Raw genomic sequence first — 27781 nt, 5'->3', positions numbered from 1 at the left:
TCAGGCTCCACTTATGGTCTCAGTTCTTGATTCAACCAGAAGAACAATGGGTTTTGATGGTTGAATAATTCCTTGGTTGCTTAACTTCACTGGGATCTGCAGCAATTAAACAAGCAGATTCAGAATCAATAAATGAAACACCACCAACAAAAGAAGCAAAGTAGAAAAGAGACATTAGAAACACTAATACTTTACAACCATATAACTACTTTTAGCATTATATATCTGCATTCTTTATGCTTATTCTATAAACTGTGTCAAGATTGGACAGGGAATGAATTCATCCAACAAAATATTTAATGTGTACCTATTCAGTATCAGGCCCGAGACAAAGGCACAATGGCTTATGTTATTTGATTTAAATTTTAAATAAAAAGGATGACTTCAGAAATTTAAGCCAGGTTCTTAGGGATTATGGCAAACTATTTTTGAAAAGCCAATAAAGTTAATCTTATGTATATTGAAACTTGCAAGGTAATCTGGAGTAGGTACTATACATCTGAATTTTATGGGCAGTCTTTGACTTCCAAAGAATCCAGTGACTCCCCCTCCCCCAATTGAACCGTTCAGTTTAATGATAAAGAGGCCTGTAGGAAACATTAGGCTTCTGTTTTCTAACATCTCATCTCATCTTCCAAGGGTAGTGCAAATAGAGAACTTCTGAAGTCCTACAGGGTTTGACCAGTACTTTTAGCCCATTCTCCCTGAGTCGCTCCTTCAATACTGGGGGAGCCATCAACAGAGTATCTTTCGAACCTCAGTTGAGTGAAGGGCAGGTAAGTTGTCATGGAGATTGAGAAGGACCAGCCTGTAGATGACTGGGAGCTTGCCTGGGAGTCCCTGCCCCATTCCAGATATGCCTGAGGTCCACTTTCTCTCAGGACTGAGTTCCCTGTCTCTACAAACTTACAGAAGGGCTACATGGCTGCCCAAAATGCACAGATGAGATGAAAACCATCTCTACCCTTCTCCTCTCATGCAGGAAGCCTGCCTAAGAGCAGGAGCTGCATATCAAATGCACAAGTACTAGCGACAAGCATTCTAGGGCCTTCCTTGATAGGAATCAATCATAACTATTATTTACATCTCCAGAGGGGAGATTCCTAAATTTTGTACAAGTGTAACACCTTACGATTTTAAAATGTCAAATGGCATATACGTATTTTCCCTGCGGACAGGCAGATAGACACACACACATGCATATACACAAATGTCACCCATACACATTCACAAATGTCATATGTTAAATTTGAAAGTTAACATAGCTTAAAAGTTGTAGCAAGAACCCAATTCAACTGCAAATCACCTCTTAACCATTTACTGAATGTTTGCAAGGAATAAAGTCCCTTGCAAGATATCACTGTGAGTCTACAAAAGAAGTAAAATGAGGTGATAAGGTAAGGTGAGGGGGATACATTCTTAGATACAAAGAACACACAGAGAGCCAAACTAAATGGTTTAATTGCAAAGTTTATGTTAGGCGATGATAACAGCCTGCAGTAACCAGTAAGAGAGAAGAGGAGTGGATAGGCACTGGACTGGGTGGGGAAGGGTCCTTGCAGGGTTGTGAAGATTGAAATAACGTGGGAGGGACAAGAGCACAGTGAGGAGGAGAGAAGGAAGAACATTCATAGAGATGCTCTTGGGATGTAGAAGAGCTCAGCTGTCTGGACCGGGGCTACTGCAAGATGAGGTCAAAATTAGTCCTGATGGCCCCGCACTGCAGGAGTCCTTCATATCTGACAGAAATGTCTTAAATCAGTGATTCTCAACCTTGGCTACACATGAAAACTAATGGCAGAGACTTTAGAGCCACATTCTGGGTGAATTACTTTAGAATTTCAAAGATGACCCAAAGATCATGATATTGGAAAGCTCCGCGGTGATTCTGACGTACAGCCAGTGGTTAAGAACCACTCTCACAAGAGACCTTCCATACGTTCTGATGGAGATCACCGTTCAAAAATCATGATGAGGTAATCATTGCACTTCATGCTTGTGCACGACCTTCCCATTTCCTGTTGACTTGAACATGAATTTACAACTCTGCTCAAGTTCAAAAATACTGCACATAATCATATCGTGCTAATCTGCATTGACTCTACATGGTTTTTATAGTTTGGTCTTTATAAAACCCTGGATTTAGAACTCCAGAACTGAAGGACCCTTAAAGCTCATAGATGGCTCCAAATAGATTCAATTGCCCAGGGAACACATTGTTAAAAGATGAACGAGCATGTTCTTTTTCATACATAGTTCCCTAAGTTTGTTAGTTTTTTTTTTTTTTTTAACTCCCAATAAAACATGATTATGCAGAAAGTTTACTTGTCTGACCTGGGTTTCTTTGCAAGGTTTGAAGGAGAAGTTCTGCAGAACTCTGATGAGAGCAAGTTTTATGTTCATGAGAGCAAACCTCATGCCAATGCAGTTCCGGGGTCCACTTCCAAAGGGCATGTATATGTAAGGATCTATGCTGTCCTTGTTCTTCTTACTGAACCTGGTTCCACAACAGCAAATGAAAACAAATGAGTGAAACACAGAAACCACAACAGCTGCATGTGTGAGGCTCTCACTTAGACCCCTCAACCAGTAGTATCCTGGATACGTTCATGGGCTGGTCACTGAAGTCCTGCTGTGGTTATTTCACTATGAGAATTGTGAGCTAAAGGCCCTATCCATTCCCCTTATTCTACAAAAGCTTTCAGACTTGCTGAGATGAGACGAACGCTGTTTAAAGGAAAATTTATCTTTAGACACCAAAATAACATTCCAGGTGGTCATGTGTTCACACTCTGAAAGGCACATAGGAAATGAGAATGATTAAAAGAAAGGTAGGTTCCTGCCTCAACTCACGTGTGCTCATTGAGGAAGGAGCAGTTTAAGTCAGACCATTTACATGGGCATATGAGGCTACTCTGCTGTGACATCATCTCTGATTTCCTTGTCTATTGGCTGCATGAAGCTGTCAATCTTGAAGTTCAGACCCATGTTTTACTGAAATTTGATTCTTTAATATTTCATTATATTAAGAAAAAATGTTGATTTGGGAAAAGTGATAATGGGTTTGTGGTTGTGTGTTTTTCAGAGTCCTCTATTTTGGAGAACATTTAGAAATATTTACAGGTGATGTGCTTTATAGTAACGTAAGAGGTTGGGGAGGGCGATGGTGTGCGGATGGGGTGGCTGACATGGCTAATGGTTGTGGGGGCAGGTGCTGGGCACTCGGAGGTGCATTAAAAGTATTTTCCAGACTGTGTCTAGAGAATATACTTGCAGAACTGTCAAACATTCTCGATAATCAGCATTTGCTTAACATTTGAATTTCTCACTGCCTGGCCCTGGTCCCTGGCCCGTACAAGCACACATACTAACACTTTCATGCCAGAATCAATCAAAGAGAACTACAGCGTGAGTGGTGATTTTATGTTCACGATGCTGCAAGAGGTGGGAGTGCTGAGCTTACAGAAGTCTCCAGGTCCGGAAAATGGAAGACCCGGTCAACTCTGATTTACTCTATCAAGTACTACGTGTAGCCCCTATGCTAATGCTAGGGACACTACAGCCAAAATGCAAGGTCCCTGCCACCAGGGACCTTATAATTAGGGGCTGATAAAACTCTAGGTCCCAGGCTTCCTGACGCTCCAGCCAGTACCCTAAAAACTTGACAATAAATTTTGTTTACCAATAAAATAATTTGAAAACATCAACTATTTCCAGAGTACAAACTGTGCCCAAGCCTGATATTTGGCTCTTAATTCCCAGAATAGCATTATCGAGACACCTCTTAGGAAGAATGACTCACAGGTCTAGAGGGTAGATGGCTTTGCTTTGGATTGTCACCAACTGCAGGGAGCTGGCACAGGGATACAGCCACTGACACAATCAAGAGGACCTGCACTCTCCCCTGTCCTCACTGTGGCTGCCTAAACCATCAGGAGGAGGCCTCAGCCTGCTCTTTTATAATTATGCAAGAGGAAACGGCAACCAATGTTTTAAGAACTAGAAGGTAAAAATGTTTCCTAAAATTGATTGCAAATTCAGAGAACTAAGGGAACAACATAGAAAAACTGGAAGGAGTAAAAAGCTTATACACCTAAGATAGTACTTAAGTAAATTATGGCACATGCATACAATTTCCAAATGTACATATCTCATCTATACATATATATGCTACATATATATACTGGCAAAGGATAGTTTGTAGTTTACTGTTAAACAAAGTAAGCAGCATTCAAAACCAAATAAAATATCATATCATTCTACTGTTTAAAAATCTGTATATGCATTTAAAAACATAAGGACGTACATCACATTATTAATAAAGCTTATCTTTAGGTATTGGAATGGTGGATGCCTATAATTTTCTTTTTTCTATTCTACATTTTTCAAAGTTCTGATAGTTATCACTTTTGTAATAAAAATTCTAAATATAAAAAGACTTATAAGCAAATAATTGCACAATAACATGTTTGTGATCTGCTCTAAGATTGGTCAGAATGTGCTAGAACCAGCCTGGTGTGGGGAAGCTGCCTTTTCCAGGGTCTCAGTACCTTTCAGGACGGAACTGCTCAGGCTCTGTCCAGTACTTGGGGTCTCGGTGAAGAGCAAAGATTGGTATCATGACCACTACCCCTTTGGGAATGAACACCCCGTTGATTTCAACATCTTTCTTACAGAGCCTCTCAAGTCTGCCACCAATTGGGAATAATCTGAGAGATTCATTCACCACCATGTCAAGATACTCCATCTGTACCAGGGTGTCATAGGTGGCAGGTGCCTGGGAAGAAAGAAACAGATATTAATAAGTTGAAATGTGGAATTAACTCTCAAATTATTTTACGTAGTACTGTTGAACAGTTAGGAGCTCCATAGAATAAGTCATATTGGTATAAGGACCTCAGCATTTATAAGACTTTTGAATAACTATCATGTCCTTTGATATGCTCAACAGCCCATTGAGATGTACGGAGTAGTTATAAATATGGGAGACCTTTGAACAGTCTTCTACCCAAGGCCTGAAATCCTTAGCACTAGCAGGTGCTGCTTTTTCTTTCTCACATAAACAAATATGACCCAAAGGTTATGAACATCACTCTCAAGTAGACTATGCGGAAGTCACTGTCCCCTTTCAAAAGAGAGGCGACATGTCTATACCAAAGAAAGAGAACATGAGAAACAGAGCAAGTTTCCTATTCCACATATAGTATTTTAGTTTAAAAAATCCTCGTTGCTAATTCTTTCAATTTTTTATGTATATAAAAACAAAAAATTTGGAAAGAAACACTATATAATACAAAAACTCTACAAATAATTTAGGGAGAAAATAGTTCCTTTCTTTCCCAAATATAACAAAAAAGGTTACAATCGGATGCTCCTAGGACACACAATTTCAGTTCTAGTAAAAGTGAAAACCCTCCACTCAGCCCTACCCTCCTTTGCTGGAACAGCCTCCCAGTTGTTGCTCCAGGGCTTGATTCTAAGCTCTGAGGAGAATCCCTTTGTGTTCACCTCAAGCCAAACCAGCCAAGCCAACAGGCTGGGTCTCTTCACAGCCCAAAGGATCTCAGTTAGAGCAGAGATCTGAAAGCAGTATGGGCAATGCATGGCTACCAGCTGGTGTTACATTGGAGGCAACATCGTAGAGGTTATGAGCTTGGCTTAGGAGCCAGACAACCGGATCCGTTTCTTGGCTTCTTCATCACCAAATATATGACTGGACTATGAGAGATGTGTGGAGCAGAGCTGAGTCTGCCTGCCCATCTCAGCCAAGGCCAGCCTCAATCAGACAACAGGAGACCAGGGCAACAAGTCCAGGCAACACCAACAGAGCTAACTATCCAGACACTTGAGCAATAAATGCTTCTTGTTAGATGCCCCTGCAGTTTTGAGGATCTTTTTTACTTGGTATTTTTATGGTAACAGATGTGGAGTGCCATTCCCTGCTCCCAGGAAAAATTTAAATTATTCTAGCTAAAATATACTTTGAGAAACTGGTACACCAGGACCAGCACTGTTTTACAGAGATCTTACACTTCTGTGAGTAGCATCCACTACTAACGTTTCTCCCTTTGTTTTTCTTTTCACATCCTTCCTAAATAGTGCCAGTGAAAGAATCAATGCTTACACTTTTTGCAAAAACTCTCCTAGGATGTGATCAATAGGCACTATTGTTAAGGCTTCACCTCGTCTTTCCTTCTCCAGGTATCATCCACTCACCTTGTTGGGCAACGTTGCATCAATCTCCTCCTGCAATTTCTGCTGGATGTCAGGGTGAGTGGCCAATAAATACATAATGAAGGAAAGAGTGTTGCTAGTGGTCTCATAGCCACCAAAAATGAAAATAATTGATTGGGCCACAAGCTCCATATCAGACAATCCTAAAAGGAGAGGATAAGATATTTTAGGTAAAGCAGGTCAATATAAATCATTGCAGTTTAGATGAAGAGAAATCAAAATGAAGCTCCCAAATCCCTTGGGAAAAAATGGAAAAGCAATTCAGAGTCACACCAGGAGTGGTTTTCCCTCTGATGTCTATCTTACAGAGCCAGAAAAAGGCGAAATTGTTTTAATCTTGTTTTCCCCAAGGTATATACAATTCTTGCCCATCCACTCCTCAAGATGCTAGCCTCACAACCACCACAGCTGAGTAATTTCAAGAGTAGCATTTCTGTCTACCATACACAGTGTTCCGAGTATGCCCCTTGGATGATCATAAAAGTATTTTAGGCACAAGTAAAATATGGGGTACCATCCTGCCCCAGGAATAATTTCAGTTATTCTAACTAAAATACAGCTTGAAAAACTTTGAGACAGTTTAAAATACTAAGGCTTAAGTGTAAGGAACATTAAAGAGTCTTTCATCTGAACATGTTTGCAGGAAATTAAGGAAACCATATCGGGCTACAGATAAACTCTTGCTACTCAAAATATGGCCCATGCAAAAGCAGCATCAGGAGCCTCTGGCAGCTTAATATAAAAGTAGAATCTCAAACCCCAACTTAGAACTACCAAATCAAAATCTGAACTTTCGCAAGATGTGGTGATTTGTGTGCACAACCTAGCATGAGAAGCATGGATTACACCTTTGAGAGGCATTGGGTAATAGAATATCTGAAATGCAAATCTTAAAAATGCATGATCTCAGCATGACAGAAATTTTGTCTGTAGAATATACAAAAATCTAGAAAAATGATGAACTTTAGTCTAATGAATGGCATTTAAACTGCAGAAGAAATAATAAGTCTGTAGAAGGGCATTGGACAGCATAAAATATAGAAAATAGCATGCAGTGAGTCAAATTTGCAATACTTATTCAATCATGGCCTGAATGTCATGTCCCTTAGTACATGCCCCCTCTCTTTGCCCTACTTTATGCTCACAAAACAGCCCTATGAGTATAAGTTGGCCTCCCTCTTGATTTTTTTCCTGTGAGAAGCTAAGCATGGTCATGAACTGGCCTGTTTGATTGGGACCAAATTAGGACTTTTAGATACCTAGAACACTGAATAAACATGTTGCCCACCCAACCACGTAATTCATAACTAAAAACAATCTGAAATAAGTGTGAGAAAGATCTGCTGGATTCTGGTCTACCAGTGATGACTACTGTCATGCTGTTCTGGGCAAATTCAACTATCAAATTCCTTCTCCCACTAGTCACAAGCCAAGTGTTCAATACCTCCATCTGTCTACTGGTTACTGTACTGAGCAGTGAAATTATTGACTATTTTCTTCATTGCAGAAAGTTGTATTGTACTAGATAGAGACAGATACATAGATAGGACACTGCCTCCTAAAATAGGGAAAAATGGAATTAAAAGATAATGTGAATCTTTTTGTGAACTTTTTGAAGACTCCTTGCAGGGAGAAGTAGATGTACACATAGACATATTTATACTGGTGTGCTGGAACCAGCCCATCCCTGCTCTCAAGAAGCAATTGTTAAATACTCAGGAATTTTGTGGCATGGTTGGCAAACCACTCGTAGCTTGAAATTGACCATATATTTATGTATTTATTTATTTATTTATGAGTATTTATGTATGTCACAAAAATAGGCTATAAATGGGGGAATTATGTTTTGAGAGAGAGAGAGAGAGCTACAGAGCCTGCTTATATTACTGGATATGGATAGATGTAGAAATATTTCTTTTTTTTTTTTTTCTTTTTTTAAGCAGTAAGGGGATCGCAACCCTTGGCACCATGCTCAGCCAATGAGTGCAACGGCTATCCCTATATAGGATCCGAACCTGCAGCCTCGGTGATACCAGTGCTGCACTCTCCCGAGTGAGCCATGGGGCCGGCCCAGATGTAGAAATATTTCTAATTCTCAGTTCTGTGTAAAAATATTTCATTTTCGTAGCCTGATTCACTTGGAGGATCTAGAAGCAAAGAAACCGCACGAGCTATGATCACACCTGGCTCCCAGATTTTGGTGTTTAAATACCATTTCTCACTAAAAGGAACTAGGGTTCCTTGGAGAAATGGCTGGTTTCAAAACTGGCCAGGGTAAATAGAAGAGAAAGATGGAATATCTTGCACCAGAAAGCAAGAAAGGGTCCCGAATGTCATAGGTGAAAAGGATAAGGATAGTCTATATGTGTCATTTTATATTTGTCAAAACCTGTTGAATGCACAAGGCCTTTGAGAGGCATCAAGTAATAAAACATTGAAACACAAGTCTTCAAAATGTATGATCTCAGGGTGACAGAAAGAGGCAAAAAACTAAAAGAACGATGATTGACTCTAGTCTAATAAATGACACTAAAATAGCAGAAGAAAGAATGACTCTATAGATGGTCATTGGCCCTTCTCTAATGAGAACTCTAATGTAAACTGTGGACTTGGGGTATTAATGATGTGTTAATGTAAGTTCACTGACTGTAAACAATGTACCACTGTGGTGGGGGATGTTCACAGGGAGGCAAAGCATATTAGGGGAAGGGAATATAAGGTAAATCTCTATACTTTTACCTCATTTTTGCTATAAACCTAAAACTGCTCTAAAATAGTATTGTTTATTTTAAAAATAAAAAATAAAAGAAGAAGAAAGACTCAGGACCTTGCCTGAAAGGGCTTCTAGTGGGCAAACCTGTGAGAATTTGGGCATCGTAATAAACAGTGATAGTAAGAGAGTAAACTGGTAATATTCAAGGTCACAGTGATATCAACCAGTCAATCAATCAATAGGGAAGAATGAAATGTTCTCTTACAATGATATGCCAACTCATCATTGTAGAGGAAATTGGAATTAGAAAGTTATCATTTTGCAAAGATCATAATGGTTTCACTCAAATATCATCCATGAATGATAAAACTCATAGGTAAAACTTGGAAGAGGAACAGGATGTTTACACAGTCTCAAAGGTTTCTCCCACAAGGTACTTATTAATTACAAAGGGAAAAACAGAACTTTACAGGAAGTTAAGCTAGTGAACACACTTTCACCAAGCATTCTTAGTTGATATCACCACTATTGGGAAGAGTGTGCCTCCTGATTTGATGTCTAGCTGCAAGTGTCCAAGCAGAGGTTCTGGTTCAGTGGATCTGGATGAGGCTGAGAATCGGCATTAGTTCTCGTGTGGGTGATCCACAGACCATTGGCTGACTTCCAGCCATGAAGTGCTTGTTTACGGTTGCCTTTCAACCTCTGAACATCGTTATTCCTGGGTGCTTCTAGCAAATGCCTCTGGCTACCATTAATAACATCCCAATGTGTGTCTTTCTGTAACTTGGCAGAAATTCCCATCTACCTGGAAAACTTCCTGAACATTTCTCACAACAACCCTCTTGCTCGAGCTTCCCTATCAGCAGCTCCCTGAAGCACTCCTTGGTTACCTTTACGGGACGGAGTTTCTCCAGAATTCTGGGAGTCAATCATCAGCTGAAGAAGATCTACTCGATGCTGGAAGCAGAAAGAGAAGTTTCCATGACAGACAGTCACGTGTAAAGTCCGAAGTGAATCAAGTCACAGTCCTTCACCTTCCTTCTGAGAACATTGTCACTTGAAGTGCAGAAATCTAACTGGTATTGCCTGAATCACCAGTGAACAAAAACATCCATCTACAAATCTCGGAGACTAGGATGTTTCCCTGAGAGAATCCATCTATTGTGCTTAATAACATTTTGGTCTTTCCTCTCCCTGATCCTTAGATTTTCTGGCTTTTGAACACAGTTTCCTAGCCAGACAGTTGCCTGCTCCTTCTCCTGTCACACCTGCTTCCTCAGGAAGAAGTCCCACACTTCAACCCTTTTTGTTCTACGGCCTTAATTCTTAACCAATGGCCACATTGATCAATCTCCTGACATTTCCAGAGCTCATGGGCAGCTTTTGTGCAAGCATCTTAAATACTTTACCCTCCCAGGGCTCTATACAATCTTTAGTGACACCTGGGGTGCCCAATCCTGCCTCCCTGACCTGCAGACATCCTTGTGCTGGCCTCCAAGCCTCATGAAGGCAAAGCTGGGATAGCCAGCTTGCAGGCTCAATGCCCACAGAAGACCCGTGCCCACTCCAGGCCATAAGAGTATCAAATTTAACACAGACTGTACTCCACCTGGGGAGCTGTATCAACAGGCCTTCCACGAGACAATGTGTAAAAGAAGAGGCTTGAAATGGAAATGATTCTTTACCAATCTATGATCTAAGGAAATTATAGTATCAGTAAAGTAATTTTTAAACAGTAATTTTGATCGTATGACAATATTTTGTAGGAAAGGGAAGTAGTAAAATTCTTCTCTCAATAGTATTTATGCCAGGACATACCAATCGTCATGCCTATCACTGCATTTTCAATGCTGTTTTTCTGACTCATTCTCGTATTTCCTTCCTGAACCTCCACCTCTTCATTGTCCTCAAGTGTAAAAATGCTCCTGCTCTAAATCTAGAGTGCTCTATCTACCTTTTACTTTTTAGAGTTCTCTATCTAACTTTTGTGCAAAGAGAAGTACACAATTCATAGGTATACATCCCAATAAACTATCAAAAAAGAGCATCTTCATGTAACTACCACCAGATTTTACCTTTTGTTTATCTTTCAGGCGGTTTTCTTTTATCCTTTTTACAGAATCCTTAAAAAATTCTGTAACATGTCTTGGAAACACAGATATATTTAATACTTCAAAAATTGGAGTAAGGAATGGAAAGAGTACTGTTGGGAAAAGAAAAGAGAAAAAGTAAATTGTAGTGAAAAGGCAAAATTTACCTGGAGCAATTATAATCTTCTCTACCAATCCAAAAACTAAAAGACATCAGGAAGCTCAACCAGAAGCCATTCCCTCTATGACCTTTGTTCAGGCTCCCAGGCCAATGGCTGGGCAAGGCCATGTTCACACATAGCGGCCCCCAGTGTAGCAGTGAGATCGGGGCCCCTACTGCCTCTTTGGAGTGATCAAAGGTACAGGATTAAAATCAATGACCTCTTAGCCTTTTATCCATTGGACTAAAGTATCTTTGCATTAAGCAGACCATCTGCTGCTTTCATTAATTTTGCTGTTCAAGAAACAGTAGTTAGGATAAATATAATACAGCACATGTTCTTCAACTAGCATGGAATGAAACTAGAAATAAGTCAGCAAAAGAAAATTGGGAAACTCATAAATACGTGGAAATTAAATACACTCGTAAATAACCAATACCTCAAAGAAGAAATCAAAACAGCAATTAGAAATTGTACTGAGATGGAAAAAAAAATGAAGACATGATTTGCCAAAACTTATGAAATGTCAGAAAAGTAATGCTCTGAGGGAAATTTATAGGTGCAAATGCCTAAGTCTTTCTTTTTTAAAAAGAAAGATCTTAAATCAGGTATCTAACTTTCCACCATGACACACTAAAAAAAAAAAAGAAGAGCAAAGTAAATCTAAATCAAGCAGTAGGAAGAACCTAATAAAGCCTAAAGTAGAAATTAATGAAATAGATAATAAAAAACAACACAAAAAGTCAATGAAACCAAAAGCTGGTTCTTTTAAATTATCTTCAAAATTAGCAAAACTTTAGTTAGATTCACCAAGTAAAAAAAGACATGACTCAAATTACTACCACCAGAAACACAAGAAGGAAAATTACTACTGATATTTAAAAAATAAAAGGTATTAGAAAGGAATTATATTAACAATTGTATTTTTAGAGCAATTGTGTAAATTAGATAACTCAGATAAAATAGACAAATTCCTCAAAAGACACAAACTACAGAAACTGACTCAAAAAAAATAGACAATCTGAATATACCTACAACATCTAAAGAGATCAAGCTAGTAATCAAAAACTACCAACAAAGAAATGCTCAGGCCCACATGGTTTCAATGGTGCATTCTATCAAATATAAGGGCACTTCAAAAAGGTCATGGGATGATTTTTATTATCTTTTAATTCTGTTTTTCCAAAAGCTTTTTGAAATACGCTCATATTTAAAGAAGAACTAATACTAACTCTTTAAAAACACTTAGAAGAGGTAGAAGAGGTAGGAACACTTCAAAATATTCCATAAGGCAAAGGTTACCCTGATACTAAAGCCAGGCAAAGATATCACAGAAAAAGAAAACTAGAGATTAATATGTATTATAAATATGGGTACACAAATTCTCAACAAAATACTCACAAAGTGAATCCAGCAACATATAAATAGAATTATATACATAACCATGAGGGGTTGATCCTAAAACTGCAAGATTATGTAATACACCATATTAATAAAAGAAAAGACGAACACCACACAATCATCTCAATAGAAGCACAAAAAGCATTTGACAAAATCTAACACCATTTAGTGGTGAAAACAAAACAATCAACAAACTACTAATAGAAGGGAGTTCCTCAACCTAATAAAGGACATTTATAAATATCCTGTAGCTAACACCACACTTAAGAGCTTAATAGCTTTCCCCTAAGATCAGGAACAAGGCAATGATTCCTCTCTCACCACTTTTATTCACCCATTAGAACAAATAAACGAGTTCAGTCACATTTCAGGATCAAGATCAATGTACAAAATATATTGTATTTCTATACATTGCGATAAACAAAGCAAACATGAAATTTAAAAAATAATTCCATTTAAAATAGCATCAAAAATAATAAAATACTTTGAAATTAATTGAACAAAAATGAAAAATCTATACTCTGAAAACTATTGTTGAAATAAATTAAAAAGGATCTAAATAAATGGAAAAAGCATCCCATGTTCCCGGATCAAAAAGTTTAATATTGTTAAAAAGGCAATACTCCTTAAATTGATCATCAGATTTAATGCATTCCCTACCAGAATCCTAGTTGGCTTCTTTGTAAAAATTGACAAGTTGATTTCAAAATTCATATGGAATTTCAAGGAATCCAGAAAAGGCAAAAAAATCTTCAAAAGACACTATACTTTGCGATTTCAATACTTATCACAAAGCCCTAATAAAGGCGAAGTTGGACTGGCATAAGGATAGACATAAAGATCAATAGAATGTAAATGATAGCCCAGAAATAAGCCCATATGTCTATGATTCACTGAATTTTGAGAAAGATGACAGGATCATTGATTTGGAAAAATATATTCTTCTCATCAAATACTGAAACTGGTTCTGGGACAACTGGATAGACATGCAAAATAATAAAGCTGGACCCTTACCTCACATTGCATACAAAATCTAACTAAAAATGGATCAAAGACCTAAACATAAACACTAAAACTATACAACAATTAAAAGAACGCCAAGTGTGTAAATCTTCACGACCACAGGTTTGATTTTTAGATTTTATGACCAAGGAACAAGCAATAAAAAGAAAATGCATAAATTGTACATATCAAAATTTAAAATTTTGTGCTTCAAAGGACACTATCAAAGTGAAAAGACACCGATAGAATAGGAGAAAAATTTTGCAGATCATATGTCTGATAAGGGACTTGTTTCAAGAATATATAAAGAACTCTTACAACTCAATAAGAAAAAGACAAACAATTCAGCTATACATGGGCAAAGGACTTCAACAGACCTTTATCTAAAAATGTGATTAAAACGGCCAACATTTTTCAATATCACTAGCCTTTACAGAAGTACGAATCAAAACCACAATGAGATACCACTTCACACCCACTAGAATGCTATAATCAAAAAGATGATAAAAAGCATTGCCAAAGATGTGGAGAAACTGGAACTCTAATACACTCCTGGTGAAAATGTAAAATGGCACAGCTATTGTGGAAAACAGTTTGGCAGTTTCTTAATAAGTTAAATGTAGAATTACTACAGAACAAAGCAATTCCACTCCTAAGCATATACCCAAAAGAATTGAAAACAGGTGTTTAAGCAAACTTGTACATGAATGTTTAGAGCAGCTCTATTCACAATAGCCAAAAGGTCAAAAAAACCCAAATGTCCATCAACTGATGAATGGATAGTCGAAATGTGGTGTGTCTATACAATGGAATATTATTTGGCCATAAATAGAAATGAAATACTGATGCATGCTTCACCACGAATGAACCTTGAAGACATAATAATAAATGGAAGAAGCCAGTCAGAAAAGACGATATATTTTATAATTTCATGTATATAAAGTGTCCACAATGGGCAAATCTGTACAGAGAGAGAGTAGATTAGTGGTTGCTTAGGGTGAGGAGGGTTGCGGGAAGGGATAGTTAAAAGGTACATGGCTTCTGAGTCGACAAAAATATTCTAAAATTGACCATGGTGATGGTTGCACAAATCTTTGAATGTACTTGTAAATTTAAAAAGTAGTTGAATTATATGATATGTGAATTATATCTCAATAAAGCTGTTTTTTTTAAAGTGAGGGAGAAATCAGAGTCCACATACCTATTAATAAAAAAAAAGGATCAAAGAAATTTAATCTTAAGAGCTTCTTGGCTTTTTCCACAAAGGGATCTTGCGGGTTGTTTAGGGAATCAATGTTTATCCCAAATGACGTGCCAGTGATCACATCCATGCTGTAGGCCCCGAAGATGCTGAGGAGAGAAGACATGGAAAATTAAAATCACCACCTCTTTTTCATCCATCTACTGCACATACAGCAAGAAGTATGTGGAAATTTATATGCCGGGCAAGACAGGCAAAGTGCTATACACTTTCAGGAGTTTCTGCTGGATCATGTGAAGAGTCTATGCTCTGGTCACACTCACTCATGAGGCATTTTTCGGGGGCCAGTGATGTAGCTGGCCCTGTGCTAGGGGTGACAGGAACAATAAGATGAGTTAGACTCACCTCTGAGCACAAGGAGCTTAGTCTCAGAGCGAAACAGACCCATAATCAGACAAATTACAGTAGTGTGTGTTGAGTGGGAATGACGATACATGTGTAAGCACCAAAGCACCACACTTCAGCGGGAAAAGAGTAGAATAATGAACTCTTCCTAGGGGAGTCAAGAAAGGTGACATTGGCTGGGTCTTACCTCACCACCGTCTATGCACAGAACTGATTTCTCCTCAGCACGTTACAGAACAGCATCATTCCGATCTGAGTGACCAGAAACACAATCCCTCCTTCTCTACACTTCCTGTTAAAGCTACTGAAAGACCCATTCTTCCCCAACCGCAGGCACCTGAGGATGCCCTGAGGGCAGAATCATTTCTGTAAAATGTAAGAACTAAGAATATTCCTGGTTTTGAAAAAAGTTTTAAATCACTCCAAAATGGATTTGGGGGATCCCATAGCTAAGAGACCACATGTCCCCAGTTACAGCTGCAGTTCCTGCATAGTTCAAAAATATCTTAGCTTAGACAATAAGTGATATGGTTGCCCTACCCATAGCCTTTAAAGAGCCTTCTCTCTTTTGAGCATGGAGGAAGGAGAAGTGGTGGGAAGATTTAATATTCAGTATTTTGCTGGTATCCTCAGCAAAGCTATGAAAGGATTTAAGTTGTTCCTAGTTCCACACTGTCACTTCCCTGCCCCACCCACTGCCTGCCAATATACCAAGTGCCGTCCCCGCCCACCATTCCATACCCTCAACACTCCAAATTTAGTATGGTCGTGCTTCTTCTTTCTAAACTGTGTATTTCCTCTTCCAGAATATAGGAGCTAACAAAGAAGTCCTGGCTCCTGTACACAGAGGAGAAGTCCCTTTCTCCCCCTGGCTGCCCTGCCTTCTCTTGTGACCCATCCCTTCTAGGGTGGCCCATTGGAGTTGTAACACCACACACCTGCTTTTGTTTGTTCACTGAAGAAATTCCACAGTGGGGATTTCAGCTCTGTGGAAGGGAGCTGGAGGGTTTTGTGGCACAGTTCAGAAGCCCAGAAGCTGCACTCCTACTTACTCTTTCATGGTGACAGGCTTGCCTTTCTCTGCTTCCCGTCTCAGGTTTTTCACCAACACATCTCCATAATGGCCAATGATGGGAAACATCTAAGCACAAAATATAACACCACCCATAGTTAAATGCAGACCCTCAAGTCCCAAAAGGACATGTCTTTCCCAATCATGGAGCAGTTAGTGTCATTTTACACTGAATTTTATAATGTTCCTTCTAAGATGTAAGATAAAAGATGATTTTTAGGAAGCTCAAACTCAGTGGACTACCCCTCGGTAATGGACAATGAATTTACTTTCTACCTGTCCACAGTTATTCCTTATGTTTCTAACTAAAAGTCCTCTCATTTCATTACCTCCTTGAGTTTCCCACTGGTGAAGGCTGGAGACAACAACGTTCGCATTCTCTTCCATTCTTCATCCTCAGATATAGAGACGGCACTTTTCATAAATCCCACTGGACCAAACGGCTAAAGTCCAAAGCAAAAGACATTTTTCCATACATGAGTCTGGGGGGTCTCTCCAGATGCAGAAAATTTGTCAAATGCTTATTTAACAGATACTTAGTGACTGGCTACTAGCTGGCAGGTCCTGTGCTGAATGCTCAATAAAGATTTTTCCCAAATGCCTAGGCTCTTGTGAGTGTGGAGGAGAAACCTGGCTTCCTGGTGTGGTTTCCAGCCTTCGTATTGCAGTCTCCTGTTAAGTGCAAATGTACCGTGTGGTAGGAAAGATGTTCTTCCAGGGGTATAGACAGGAAAAAGACTTAGTACATCCTCCAGGGCAGCACAGAATAGAGAGGGACTGCTGGCAGATACCCTGATAGTCTGATGGCCTTGGCAAAGTGTATTTCACCTCAGAGCAGTTCTATTTTCACATATATCTACAGCATGAGCAACTTGAAAAAAGGAATGCCTTGATATGGTTCCTTTTTGAAATAGTAGTTAATACTTAAAAGATTCTGAACAAATAATGCAATTACATGGAAGTCCTTTTCCCTTACTTTTGCCCCCAGCTACAGAAGGAAAAAGAAAAAGATAATTATATTTCCAACTTTGGAACTGGCCTATCCAGTCATCTTTCTTGAAACTTTCTTTAATCTTCTAAAAATATATATATATTTATAACTATATACTTTCTACACTCATTCATGATAAAAACTTAGCAAACTAAGAAAAGAGACAAACTTCTTCAACTTGATAAAGACAACGTATGAAGAAAATCTTCAGTTTCAAACACACTTAATGGTGAGAGACTGAATGCTTTCCCTCTAATGTCAGGATCAATAAAAAAATGTCTGCTGTCACCAGTCTTATTCAACATCATACTAGAAGTCCTAGCTAGTGCAATAACACAAGAAAAAGAAAGAAAAGGCATACATATTTTATTAGTCCTTTTTGTGTTGCTATAACAGAAATACCTGAGACTGGGTGATTTATAAAGGAAAACAAAATTTATTGCTACAGGTTCTGAGGATGGGAGGTCCAAAGTCCATCTGGTGGTAGTGACAGTGACCCAGGGGTCTCACATTGCAAGACAGTGGAAGCAGAGAGAGCAAGAGAGTCATACTCCCTTCTTTTAAAGCCCTCAGAACCACACTCCTGACCATTTTTAATCCATTCACAAGTGCAGGGTCCTACAACCCAATCACCTCTTCAAGGCTCCACATTTCAATTACCATAATAGGGTCTCACACACTCTTAAGAGTCACAGTGGGGACTAAGTTTCTAATACACAAAACTTGGGGAGGGCCAGCCCCTGGCTCACTTGGGAGGGTGTGGTGCTGATAACACCAAGGCCAAGGCTTTGGATCCCTGTGTAGGGATGGACAGTTAGTTCACTTGGAAGAGTGTGGTGCTGACAACACCAAATGAAGGGTTAAGATCCCCTTACTGGTCATCTAAAAAAAAAACTTGGGGGTCATAATTCAACCTTCAGGGAGTTTTGGGGGGACACGATTCAATCCACTATAAATACTGTATATGAAAAACTAGAAGTGTTCCTATTTTCAGGTGATACAATTGTTGGTGTAGAAAATCACAAGGGATGTATATAAAAAACCTTTAAAAATTATAACTGAATTCAGCAAGGTTGTAGGATACTAGATTAATACACAAATATCAACCACATTTCTATGTAACAACAATCAATATGTGAAAACAGAAAAAACACAATACAAACAAATTGAACCTTGACCTAAACCGCAGACCTCACACAAAAATGAACACAAAATGGATCATAGACTTAAAGACATAAAACTAAATACCTTTTAGGGAAAAACAACAACAACATAGGAGGGCTAGAAAAAAAATTTTTAGATTGACAATGCATAAAAGCACAATCCATAAAGGGATAAATTGATAAGGTGGCCTCTTGAAAATAAAAACAAGTTTTTTTTTCTGATAAAGAGCATTTTAAGAGGAAAAGACAAGATACACATCGTGACTATAAGAGGCAAGAGGGAGCCTCATGGTGATGGAATAGTTCTGTATCTTGATTGTGCTGGTAGTTACACAAATCTACACATGTGATAAGTCTGCATACAGCTACACACACCCATGCACACACATACATGAAAAAAGGCATATAAAACTGACCAAATCTGAATAATCTCTGTGGATGGTATCAAGGTCAAATTCCTGTGACTATAACAGCAGGAATATACTTTACAGTGACGCAAGACATTATGCAAGATGTTATCATCAGGGAAACATGAAAAAGTGTGCAGGAAACCTCGCTGTACATCTTTTTGGAAAATTCCTGTGACTCTGTAAGTATTTCAAAATAAAAAATATATATATTTAAATTTCAAAAATGGATGCCTACCCGCCGATTTGTGAAGAAAGAATAACATTCTTTCACTAGCACTGTTTTGATCATTTCTGTATCCGTGATAGCCAACACAGGCTGTCGACCGTCATATAACCTGTGTTGGGAAAACAGAGGTGATTAAACCTCACAAGCAAGATTCTGCAGCTGGAGCCACGCCCAGGAACGCAGACTTTGACCCTGACATATTAACACAATCTATACCCTGAGCTATATTAGGGTATCTATACCCTTAGCTACATAGCAACGGTAGCTTCTAGTTCAAGTTAGGGTAAAACACACAGCCAGATTCTGTCCACGGAAGCCACTTGAGCTTTCATAAAACGAAAGGTAGTGCAGCTCAAACAGGGATGAGACAATTAAAGAGAAAATAGCTCTTCAAAGAAAAACAGTTCTTCCAAAATTAGAACCTTTGTGAAATGTTGGTGGTTCATACATGGGCATTTCCTATACCATTCCCCATAATATTTTGTATGTTTAAAATATTTTGTTGCCAACAAGGATATTAGGTCAGTGAAATATCAAAGGCAAGTACATTATCAAGTGCTCACAAGAAGTGTGATTGTTGCAAGGGGCAGTTGGAGTTGGGCCAGAGGACATCCAGAGCTGTGCACTCATTGTACTCGGTCACGTTGCCTTTGTGGGCTGTGCCAACTCAGCAGAACTCTGTGGCCAGCCCAATGGCTTAAAAGGACTTGATGAGAGGTGTAGAGGTAGAAGGGGCAAAGTCTTCTCCACCTGCTTTCAGAGTAACAAGTACAACTACCCCTCTTCCGTTGTTCTCACTAAACCAAACCTCCAGCAGCTCTGAAGGGGAAAAGATTTAACCGGCCAAGCCCACCCTACAAAATCATAAAGTCCATAAGGACACTAGGGAACACAGGGGTTTAAAAATACTCTATGTCTCTTCTTCAAAGTCACTATAATAGAGTAGACAAATAAATACTTGTGTACACTTCTACTGAAAAATCTTGGCTTAAAATTTTAAAGAGAAACAAAGAACTCGACACTCGCAGAGTAAGTAAAAATGGTGAGAATACATGGCTTCCCAATCTCTTTACCTACAGCCCCCGGCTCTTCTTCCAAAAGTGCATATTAAATCCAAAATTTAAATGAAGAACTTTTGGCTTTTAATTGAAAGTGATATATCTGAGGAGATAATGCCATGCATTTAAGAGCACACATTTAAAGGGTCTGAAATAAAACATTTTTATGCATTTGAATGGGACCTGAAGAAGGAAAAATGGAGAAGAGGGGAATAGCCAGACACCAGACAGGAAGTGATGCTGGGATTCCGGGCCCATCAAAGCCTGGAGGAAAGGGATGGCCTGCAACGTTCTCGGGCTGATTCAGACTGTAGACCCCGACAGCAGATGACGTAGGGGATCCTTGGTAGGACAAGCCTCCAAAAGCTTTACACTGGACAGCTGCATCCCAAGAGACTCTGGGCAGAGACAGTCCTCCATGCAGTGGGTGCCTCATCACAACAAGTGTTTGCAATGGAAGTTTCCAGAATACTCACCCCCACGTATGTCCATACTTTTTATAACATTTTATGTCAAAATCCCAAAAACCCTGGGAAGAGAAACAAAATAAATTTCGATTATTATTCTAAATGAACTGAACCCTACCTGTAATTGGGGCAAAAATGACCCCAATTGAATGAAGTCAGTATTATTATCGTTCACTAGCAATGGGAGGGAAGCTCTTATTCAGAGACGTCTGAGGGGAAATGAGATAAAATAGCGATATTCAAGATGGAAGATTTAATGTCACTCTTGAATTTTCTCTGAATATTGTTGACCCTGAACGACTTACCCTTCTCTGTGAATACTAAGTAACTGCCTGTCTTGCTGATGTGTTTTTGCTTGTGTGAGGGTTGAATCTAACATCTTGCAACCCTCTGAGTTATCTCCTCCGTGGGCACGTGAGGAACTGAAGCAGAGGGAAAGTGGGCAAGGGTCTCAAGGGTGTGCGCCTCTTATCTCCTCCTTCCGCATCTTTTCATTCATCTCATCAGCTCGGTCTGGAATTCTAGCGGGATGAGGAAGCTGAAGACACAAGTGTCTTCGTTCAGTCCAGCGGTTTTATAAAAGTCTAAGTAAGACACGTTGCTGAGTGAGCGTGAATGAGTGAGTGAGGGACGACGTTTTCCTGCTCAGCTCAGAAAACGTGGGGAACTATCACCTCTACACGTAGGACACAGCATTTTAAACTACTTGCTCTGAGTGTTCACTTTTGAAACTTAAAAACAAAATTTCCCCATTACTAAGTTTCAGTTGTCATGTTTTAACTATGCAGAAGAAAGTCCCAGACATGCAGATCTTGGGTTACATCTATTAAGGAGTTGACCTGTGAAAAATAAAATATTGCTTTTTCAGAGGAAAAAAAAAGTATGAAATTCTTCGGTGGTAATCAGACAGTAAAGGCCTCAGTTGGGAGAAGCAGAATCTGAGAAACAAGCCTCACTTCTGTGGGAATGGAAATCTGAGCCCGAGAGCAGCCTGCACACAGCTTTGCCACTGGCCTTCCCACAAGAGCTCGTGACTTTCGGTCCAGGGACCAGGCTCTGGGCAAAGCCTCAGACCAGGTGAGAGAAGAAAGCTCAGCAAAGATTCTTTCTGAGTGGCCCATATTATATTCTGTTCAGTTAAATTAAATTTTTAATAATGTTTTCAAATCATCTACTTTCTACTGATTTTGTATAAATGATTCTGCCTTTGTTTAAAACACAAAACTCATTAGTGGTTAAATATCTGGAGTTGATAGACAACCACATCTTGCCTCAGTTATACCCACTCTCTGCTCAGACTCACCCATAGGGTGCCTCCTCTGAAGGACAAGAAATGTAGCAGAACACTTTGCTCTGTCTCAAATCCCCGAAGATATCATGGGAAACAAAAGCCGGGGTAGAGCCATGGAAATAACTGCAGGGAACTTAGCCGTTATTGAGAGAACTCGAGTAAGTGCAGATTCCCCAATGGTGAATACTTAGGCTGCCTAATAAACTGAAGTTTCAAAACTATCCAGGAAGAAGGGGGAAGACAGGCTACTCATGAACTCTTACTACAAGCAGAAAAGTTTGAATCTGGGGTACACAGCTTAATGAGCTGCTACTGCAGCTCTCCTTCCTGCTTTCCTCCTGATGACACCACTTTCCTGGGAATCTGCACTGGGTAGAAGAAAATCCTTTTTGTGCTGCTCACACAGTCTGAAAATTAAATCCTGAACATCAAGTGCTGAATCTGCAGAGATTGGAGCTGTTTGATGGAGGCAATCCTAAGGCTCCTAACTGTTGACAACAGTTTTCTGGGGTGACCCTGGCCATGCCCTGGGTGGAGCCTACACATGGTTTCTGAAAGTGTGAAACTGAAGAACTTCCTCCCAAGGAGTGACACTTCTAATGATGGAACTATCCTCGTAATTATGACCATAAGAAACAAAAGAAGTTCAAACAACACTCACCTTGAAGTATCCTGCAATAGTTCCCAGCACAGGCAGAGGTGTTGGCCCAGGAATTCCTATCTTCTTAAATAGTCCATGTGTATGGGTTCCATATCTAAAAAGTAAAAGAGAAAACCAGATCACAGCAATTGTGACTTTGTAGATACAGGGGCTGACTAGTCAATGACTCAGAAACTAACTATCAAGTGACGGAGGTAACATGTAGGCCATAAATAACAACAGCAACTCATACAGCAAAAATTACATTACTTCCTAATCTCCTTTCCTGCCTCCACTGGGAGACCCCTCAAAAGACGCAATGATTAGCTAAAAGCAGCAGAAGTCTTCATGGTCCCTATCTTAGAGTTAATGCTTGATACACATCCCCAAACTTGAGCACTCCTGAAAGAGTCAGGCTGGAATTCTTCTAGGGCATTTCATTTACCTATGTCTACTTAGTAAGTTGACAACTCTACCATGATTAGGTATTTTCTCATTCTAGGTAAAAAGGCAGAAAAAATTTTTTTCTGCTACAATGATGAGATTTTACATAACTGTACCCACTCAATCACAGAGCGCCACTGAGAACATATGGTGACACTGTTCCTACAGTTTGCTCAGAGGCTTTGGTGCTTTTCATTCTCTCTAAGCCCAGATCCTATTTTAAAATCTGGTCCATTTCAAATCTGCCTTCACACAGAGACCTTGGAGCGGTCACAAGTTCTTATTTCTATAGAACAAGAACTGTGTTTGAGGCTTTCATTGGCCTCATAGAAATGTGAGCACTTCTCAGCTACACCCAAGCTTTCACTGTCAGACAATCTGGTTGATTTGAGCTACAGGGAATGATGATATCGACCCATGTGCTTCCTGAATGACACCGTGCAGAGGAACTAACCAATAAAGACTATTTCCAGGCCATTCCTCCCTCACAGAATCTGGCTTCCAACTGGCTGTACTCACCTGATAAGCACTGCTAGGAACACCCATTTGTTCAAGATGGCCAATCACAAAACAGTTAGTTCACCACCTCTTTACATCAACATTCTCCGTACAAATATCTATTAAGGCTGGAGCTCCCTATGGCTGGCCTGCCTGCAACTCATCTTTGAGGTGTCATGTATGGACTTCCACAACCAGAGTTCTGGTTCCTTGGAGACCTTCCCACTCTGATGTTACTGAGAGATGGCAGACTGGGGGAAGGAGAGAGGCTGAGGGAAGAGGCTGCCAGCAACCATTTTAACCATGAAGCTACCAGGTAGACCCATAGAGGCAAATTAGGAAAACACGAATGTAAAGTGTGCTGTGTAGAAATGGTTCTACATGCCACACAAAGGCTTTAGACAAAAGAGATGGGGCCTTCCAAATTTCAGCAAAAGATAACATAAAATCAGTTACCATAAAATGTTCTAGACATTTGGATTAAGATGCTGTTTCCTCTTTTTCAGACGTTAGTCTTTAAGACAGTGTGGGTTTCAAATATCCTGTACAAATCCAGTAAACCTAGATAAAATAAGACCAAAATTGTACTAAGGGAGGTGTATTGGAAGGACCCAGCAGAGGCATCTCAGCCAGGCCCAGCTGGGCTTTGGGTCCCTTGCCCAGAACTGTCCATGGAAAGGTGTGCACCAACTGCTCAAACCAGGATAACCTTGTTTAGTCCCACTCCAGTTCCTTCCCTTGCTATTGCAACCATGGCAAATCAATTAGACTAATTTCTGCTTCTGAATTTTCAGTGTGTTACATGAACTCTCAAGTGAGGCCAAGCAACTGAGTTAATGTGCCAGCAACAGTGGCCCTCAAGGGGGGCCTGTCAAATCTCACATAGGACTATATAAAGGCAGACAGTAGGCTGGGTGAATTCCTTGGTTCCTTTCCAGCTCCCCTCTTTTTACTAGAGACATGCTGCTTTTGGTACAAATGAAGAGGCTAACAGAAAACCCAATTATTTTATTACATTTACATCGTGTTGGCATAATGAAGGCATTGTCTGCTATACAACTATTAAACCCGGGGCTGCACCAATGTCTTCTAAGGCTGCAGAGTTGGTTGCTCAGCTCCCAGATTCACTAGTGACAGCTCTACTTCCAAACAGACCACACAAAGAGTGACTTAGACAGTGTCCCTGTCCCCAGGCTTCAAGCACTTGACATGCTAAACCATCTGCCCTTCATGTGTCCTCCAGTAGGGGCCAAGAACCATGAAGAATACCTCTGGGAATTCTTTCTGGAAGGGTAAGGAATATTCTCCCACTTCATCCTGATTCCTACCCACATACCTTTTATATCATCATTGGCACAAGGTCTTGCTTACTTATCTGCACTGAGATTAAGATAAACTGCTAAGCAGGTATATTTAAAACTAAGGGATTAAAATAACCTGTTGGGCAGGTATATTTAAAAACACATGTGGGACCTATGTCATAAAGGTTCATATTTCCGCATTAGACTCATATTCCTGACATTATTCTAGCAAACTGAGGTTATATTACAGCTTCTGTTATCACAAGCACTGAACCAACAACCCTCTTTTATCCTTTGTAACAAACACACTGGAAATACTCTTACCTCAATTTTTAAAAATCTGATATTAAATAGAATGAAATTAAACCATGTCAATTAATTTTTAAGTGTCATTGGAAGGAAAATATGTTGCCACAGTATCCTAAATTTTCAACCTTTCTTTCAAAGAATTATAACCAAGTAGATATTTTCCATTTTCATGTCGTCATGATTCTCTACTCTTGAAGAGAGATGGAGATGGAAGTCAAATCTGGCATGGGGGGAGCCTGTCCCACCCACACATGGAAATATACATTTCCCTCCACTTGCTCCAAATCCTACCACTGAAAGGAATTCCTCTACCAGATGGTTTTGATTAATCCTTCTCCCCCGAAACTTAGAGTGAAAAAAAAACTTAAAATCCAGATTGGCTTTTGGGGATCTTGCTTTCTCAGGCTACTAGTAGATTTCATATCACAGAAGAAATAAATCTCTATACTGAGGCTTAACTCACAGAGACTGGAAGAAAAATGTAAAAGAATATAACTTCAAGAGTTCTGCCTGGTCTCCTTTGCTCTAAAGATTCCTCATTTAGAGGGAAATAGCTCTGCATATCACAGGCTGGAGGAACTGAGTTTCAGGAGGGAGGGAATTCCAGGGGAGGGACACAGAAAAGAGGGAAGAGACAAGTCTGAGTATCCCGTGAAGTCTTCAGTGCTCCATGGTATTTGCTTAATGATCCTGGGGGGTGGAAGGGAGGGGAGCAGGACCCACCCACGTCCACAGGGGACAATCCTTCTACACATCTCTTGCAGCAGACACGGAGCTCAGAAGGTGAAGTTTATGAGACAGAAACCAAACCAAACCCTCTTATGCCCAGAATCCCCAGAGCATGAAAAGGGGATGAGGATCCCACTGCACATGGAGGCCAGTTATTTGTATTCTGCCGCTGCTGAATTCTGCTTGCTTAGTTAGGTCCAAACTGAAAGCCAATCAGAAGATTATCCCCAGGACCAAACGAGGTCACTAAACCCTCCTAGTCACAGAGGTGGGAGCTGAATGGCAGGGGGCAGAGGGGAAGGCGATTGCTTCTTCACTCCTTCAATGGATCAGCATAAGATTAATAATAATCCCTTATGTGTTTGTAGCATCCAAAGCTTAAGTAACCTCCCCTCCATTCTCTCTCTTGAACTTCAAAACAGATAAGGAAAAGAGAGGCCTGGTTAACACTTCAAGTCCAAGATCACAGAGCAGACAAGCCTGGACAGTTACTCACAGATAGATGAGCACCAGGCTTGTAGCCAGGAGAACCCAGCTTCCCAGGGAAAAGTCTGGGATCAGGTCCATCGCCATTTTCCTTCCCCAATTCTCTTCTCTGGGTTTTCCTTTTGGCTCTGTGTGCGGCTCCTTGCCGAGCTGTGCAGACACAGCTTTCCTGCCCTGCCCAGCACTGATTCACTGGGGCTACCTGGAGTATTTATGTGCTGAGGAGAGAGGTGGGGCCAGAGCAGCAGCCAGTAGAAGGGCCACCTGTGCTCCTCCTGCAGCTGGAGGAATTCCGGTGCCCTCTGCACCCTGGCGGTTGGCAAAGGATCATGGACACCACTACTTTGACCTCCTTTGAATTCATATTCTGTGGTCAATCAATAAACAACTCAATCAATATTATCAACAAGCTCAAAGGTCATGGGTTCTTGTCAGAAACTGAAGTGAAGCCATTGGCATTAAATCTCTATCCTGCTCTGGTCTCCATGCTGCCATCATTCCAAAATACTTGAAATCCATCCAATCGTGCTATACCTACAGATCTTTGCCCAGGTAGTTTCCTCTGCCTAGAATCCCCTGTGCCCCATACAAGTCTCCTACTCTTCCTTCCAAAACCAACTCAGACAGAATCCCTTCTTTCTGTTAGACACTTTCCTCACCAACTTCCTCAAACATATGCAACCACCTCCTCCTCTGGGCAACTTCTATTCCCCCCACACAACTGTTTTTATCCTCTCTTCACTCTAGCACATGTTTCCTGTACCACACCATGAGATTCTCGAGGGAACAGTCTGAGGACCATTCACCATAATCTCCCTAGTCTCCAGCAGAGTGACTTCCACAGAGAGGGCTTGCTGCTGGTTGCTTGAGCTGAGTTGGGTGAGATTGCTGGGTTCTTGCGTGTCATTTCCCTGTGACTTTTTGTGACCACTCCATCTTCCTGTATTATTATACAGCAAGAAGGCTTGCCTGGGCCTCATCTGCCATCGCTGCAAGTTCACAGTGATCTACCAAGATTCTGTTGGCATCAGGGCCCCTCAAAGAGCCACACAACATGCAAGATATGGAGCTGATGGCTGCAGCAACCAGTACAGATTCATGCTGCTTCCTGAACAGTCCCTGAGATGGTCCTGCAGTAGACAGCAATTTAGACAGATTCTTAACAAAAGAATAGCCCCCTCTCTCTGGAAAGACTGCATGTCGAAGAACTGTGGATAAAAAGGGAGAGAAGGAGAGAGCGGCAGCCTGGACGGCCAGATGGATCCCAACCCCCTTAGCCACCAATGACGTAGTAGATGTCACTACAGGCAGCACACACAGCATCCAGAGCTCCAAAAAGATGATTCGAGCTTTCTCTTTGGGGCAGTGGAGATCAGACCATATGGCTTCCTGCTTTACAATGAATGGGGGGTTTTCTAATGGGTGGAGAACAGGCCCCAGGAGCCCATAGGAGGAGGACTGCAGCAGCAGTCACTGTCACCTGTGAGCC

General features: G+C 40.3%; 1 protein-coding gene across 2 annotated transcripts; it reads right to left on the bottom strand.

Annotated features, from left to right (window-relative positions):
* Nucleotides 1-26373, bottom strand: LOC134371551 (cytochrome P450 3A4-like). Of its 2 annotated transcripts, none has more exons than XM_063088376.1 (13): nucleotides 26303-26373; nucleotides 22541-22640; nucleotides 20604-20656; nucleotides 19079-19178; nucleotides 16609-16722; nucleotides 16260-16348; nucleotides 14803-14951; nucleotides 11023-11150; nucleotides 9838-9904; nucleotides 6217-6377; nucleotides 4551-4777; nucleotides 2335-2497; nucleotides 1-96 (listed from the first exon to the last, which is right to left on the bottom strand). In XM_063088376.1, the coding sequence occupies exons 1-13, from the start codon at nucleotides 26371-26373 to the stop codon at nucleotides 1-3; spliced, it is 1518 nt and encodes a 505-aa protein (XP_062944446.1). The 2 variants fall into 2 exon arrangements, with proteins under 2 accessions (XP_062944446.1, XP_062944447.1); XM_063088377.1 differs by having other exon boundaries at nucleotides 22547-22640.
* Between the last annotated feature and the right edge of the window lie 1408 nt (nucleotides 26374-27781).

Source organism: Cynocephalus volans, chromosome 3, assembly GCF_027409185.1.
Source record: "Cynocephalus volans isolate mCynVol1 chromosome 3, mCynVol1.pri, whole genome shotgun sequence".
NCBI lineage: Eukaryota > Metazoa > Chordata > Mammalia > Dermoptera > Cynocephalidae > Cynocephalus > Cynocephalus volans.
This window is presented reverse-complemented; position numbering and strand designations above follow the sequence as displayed.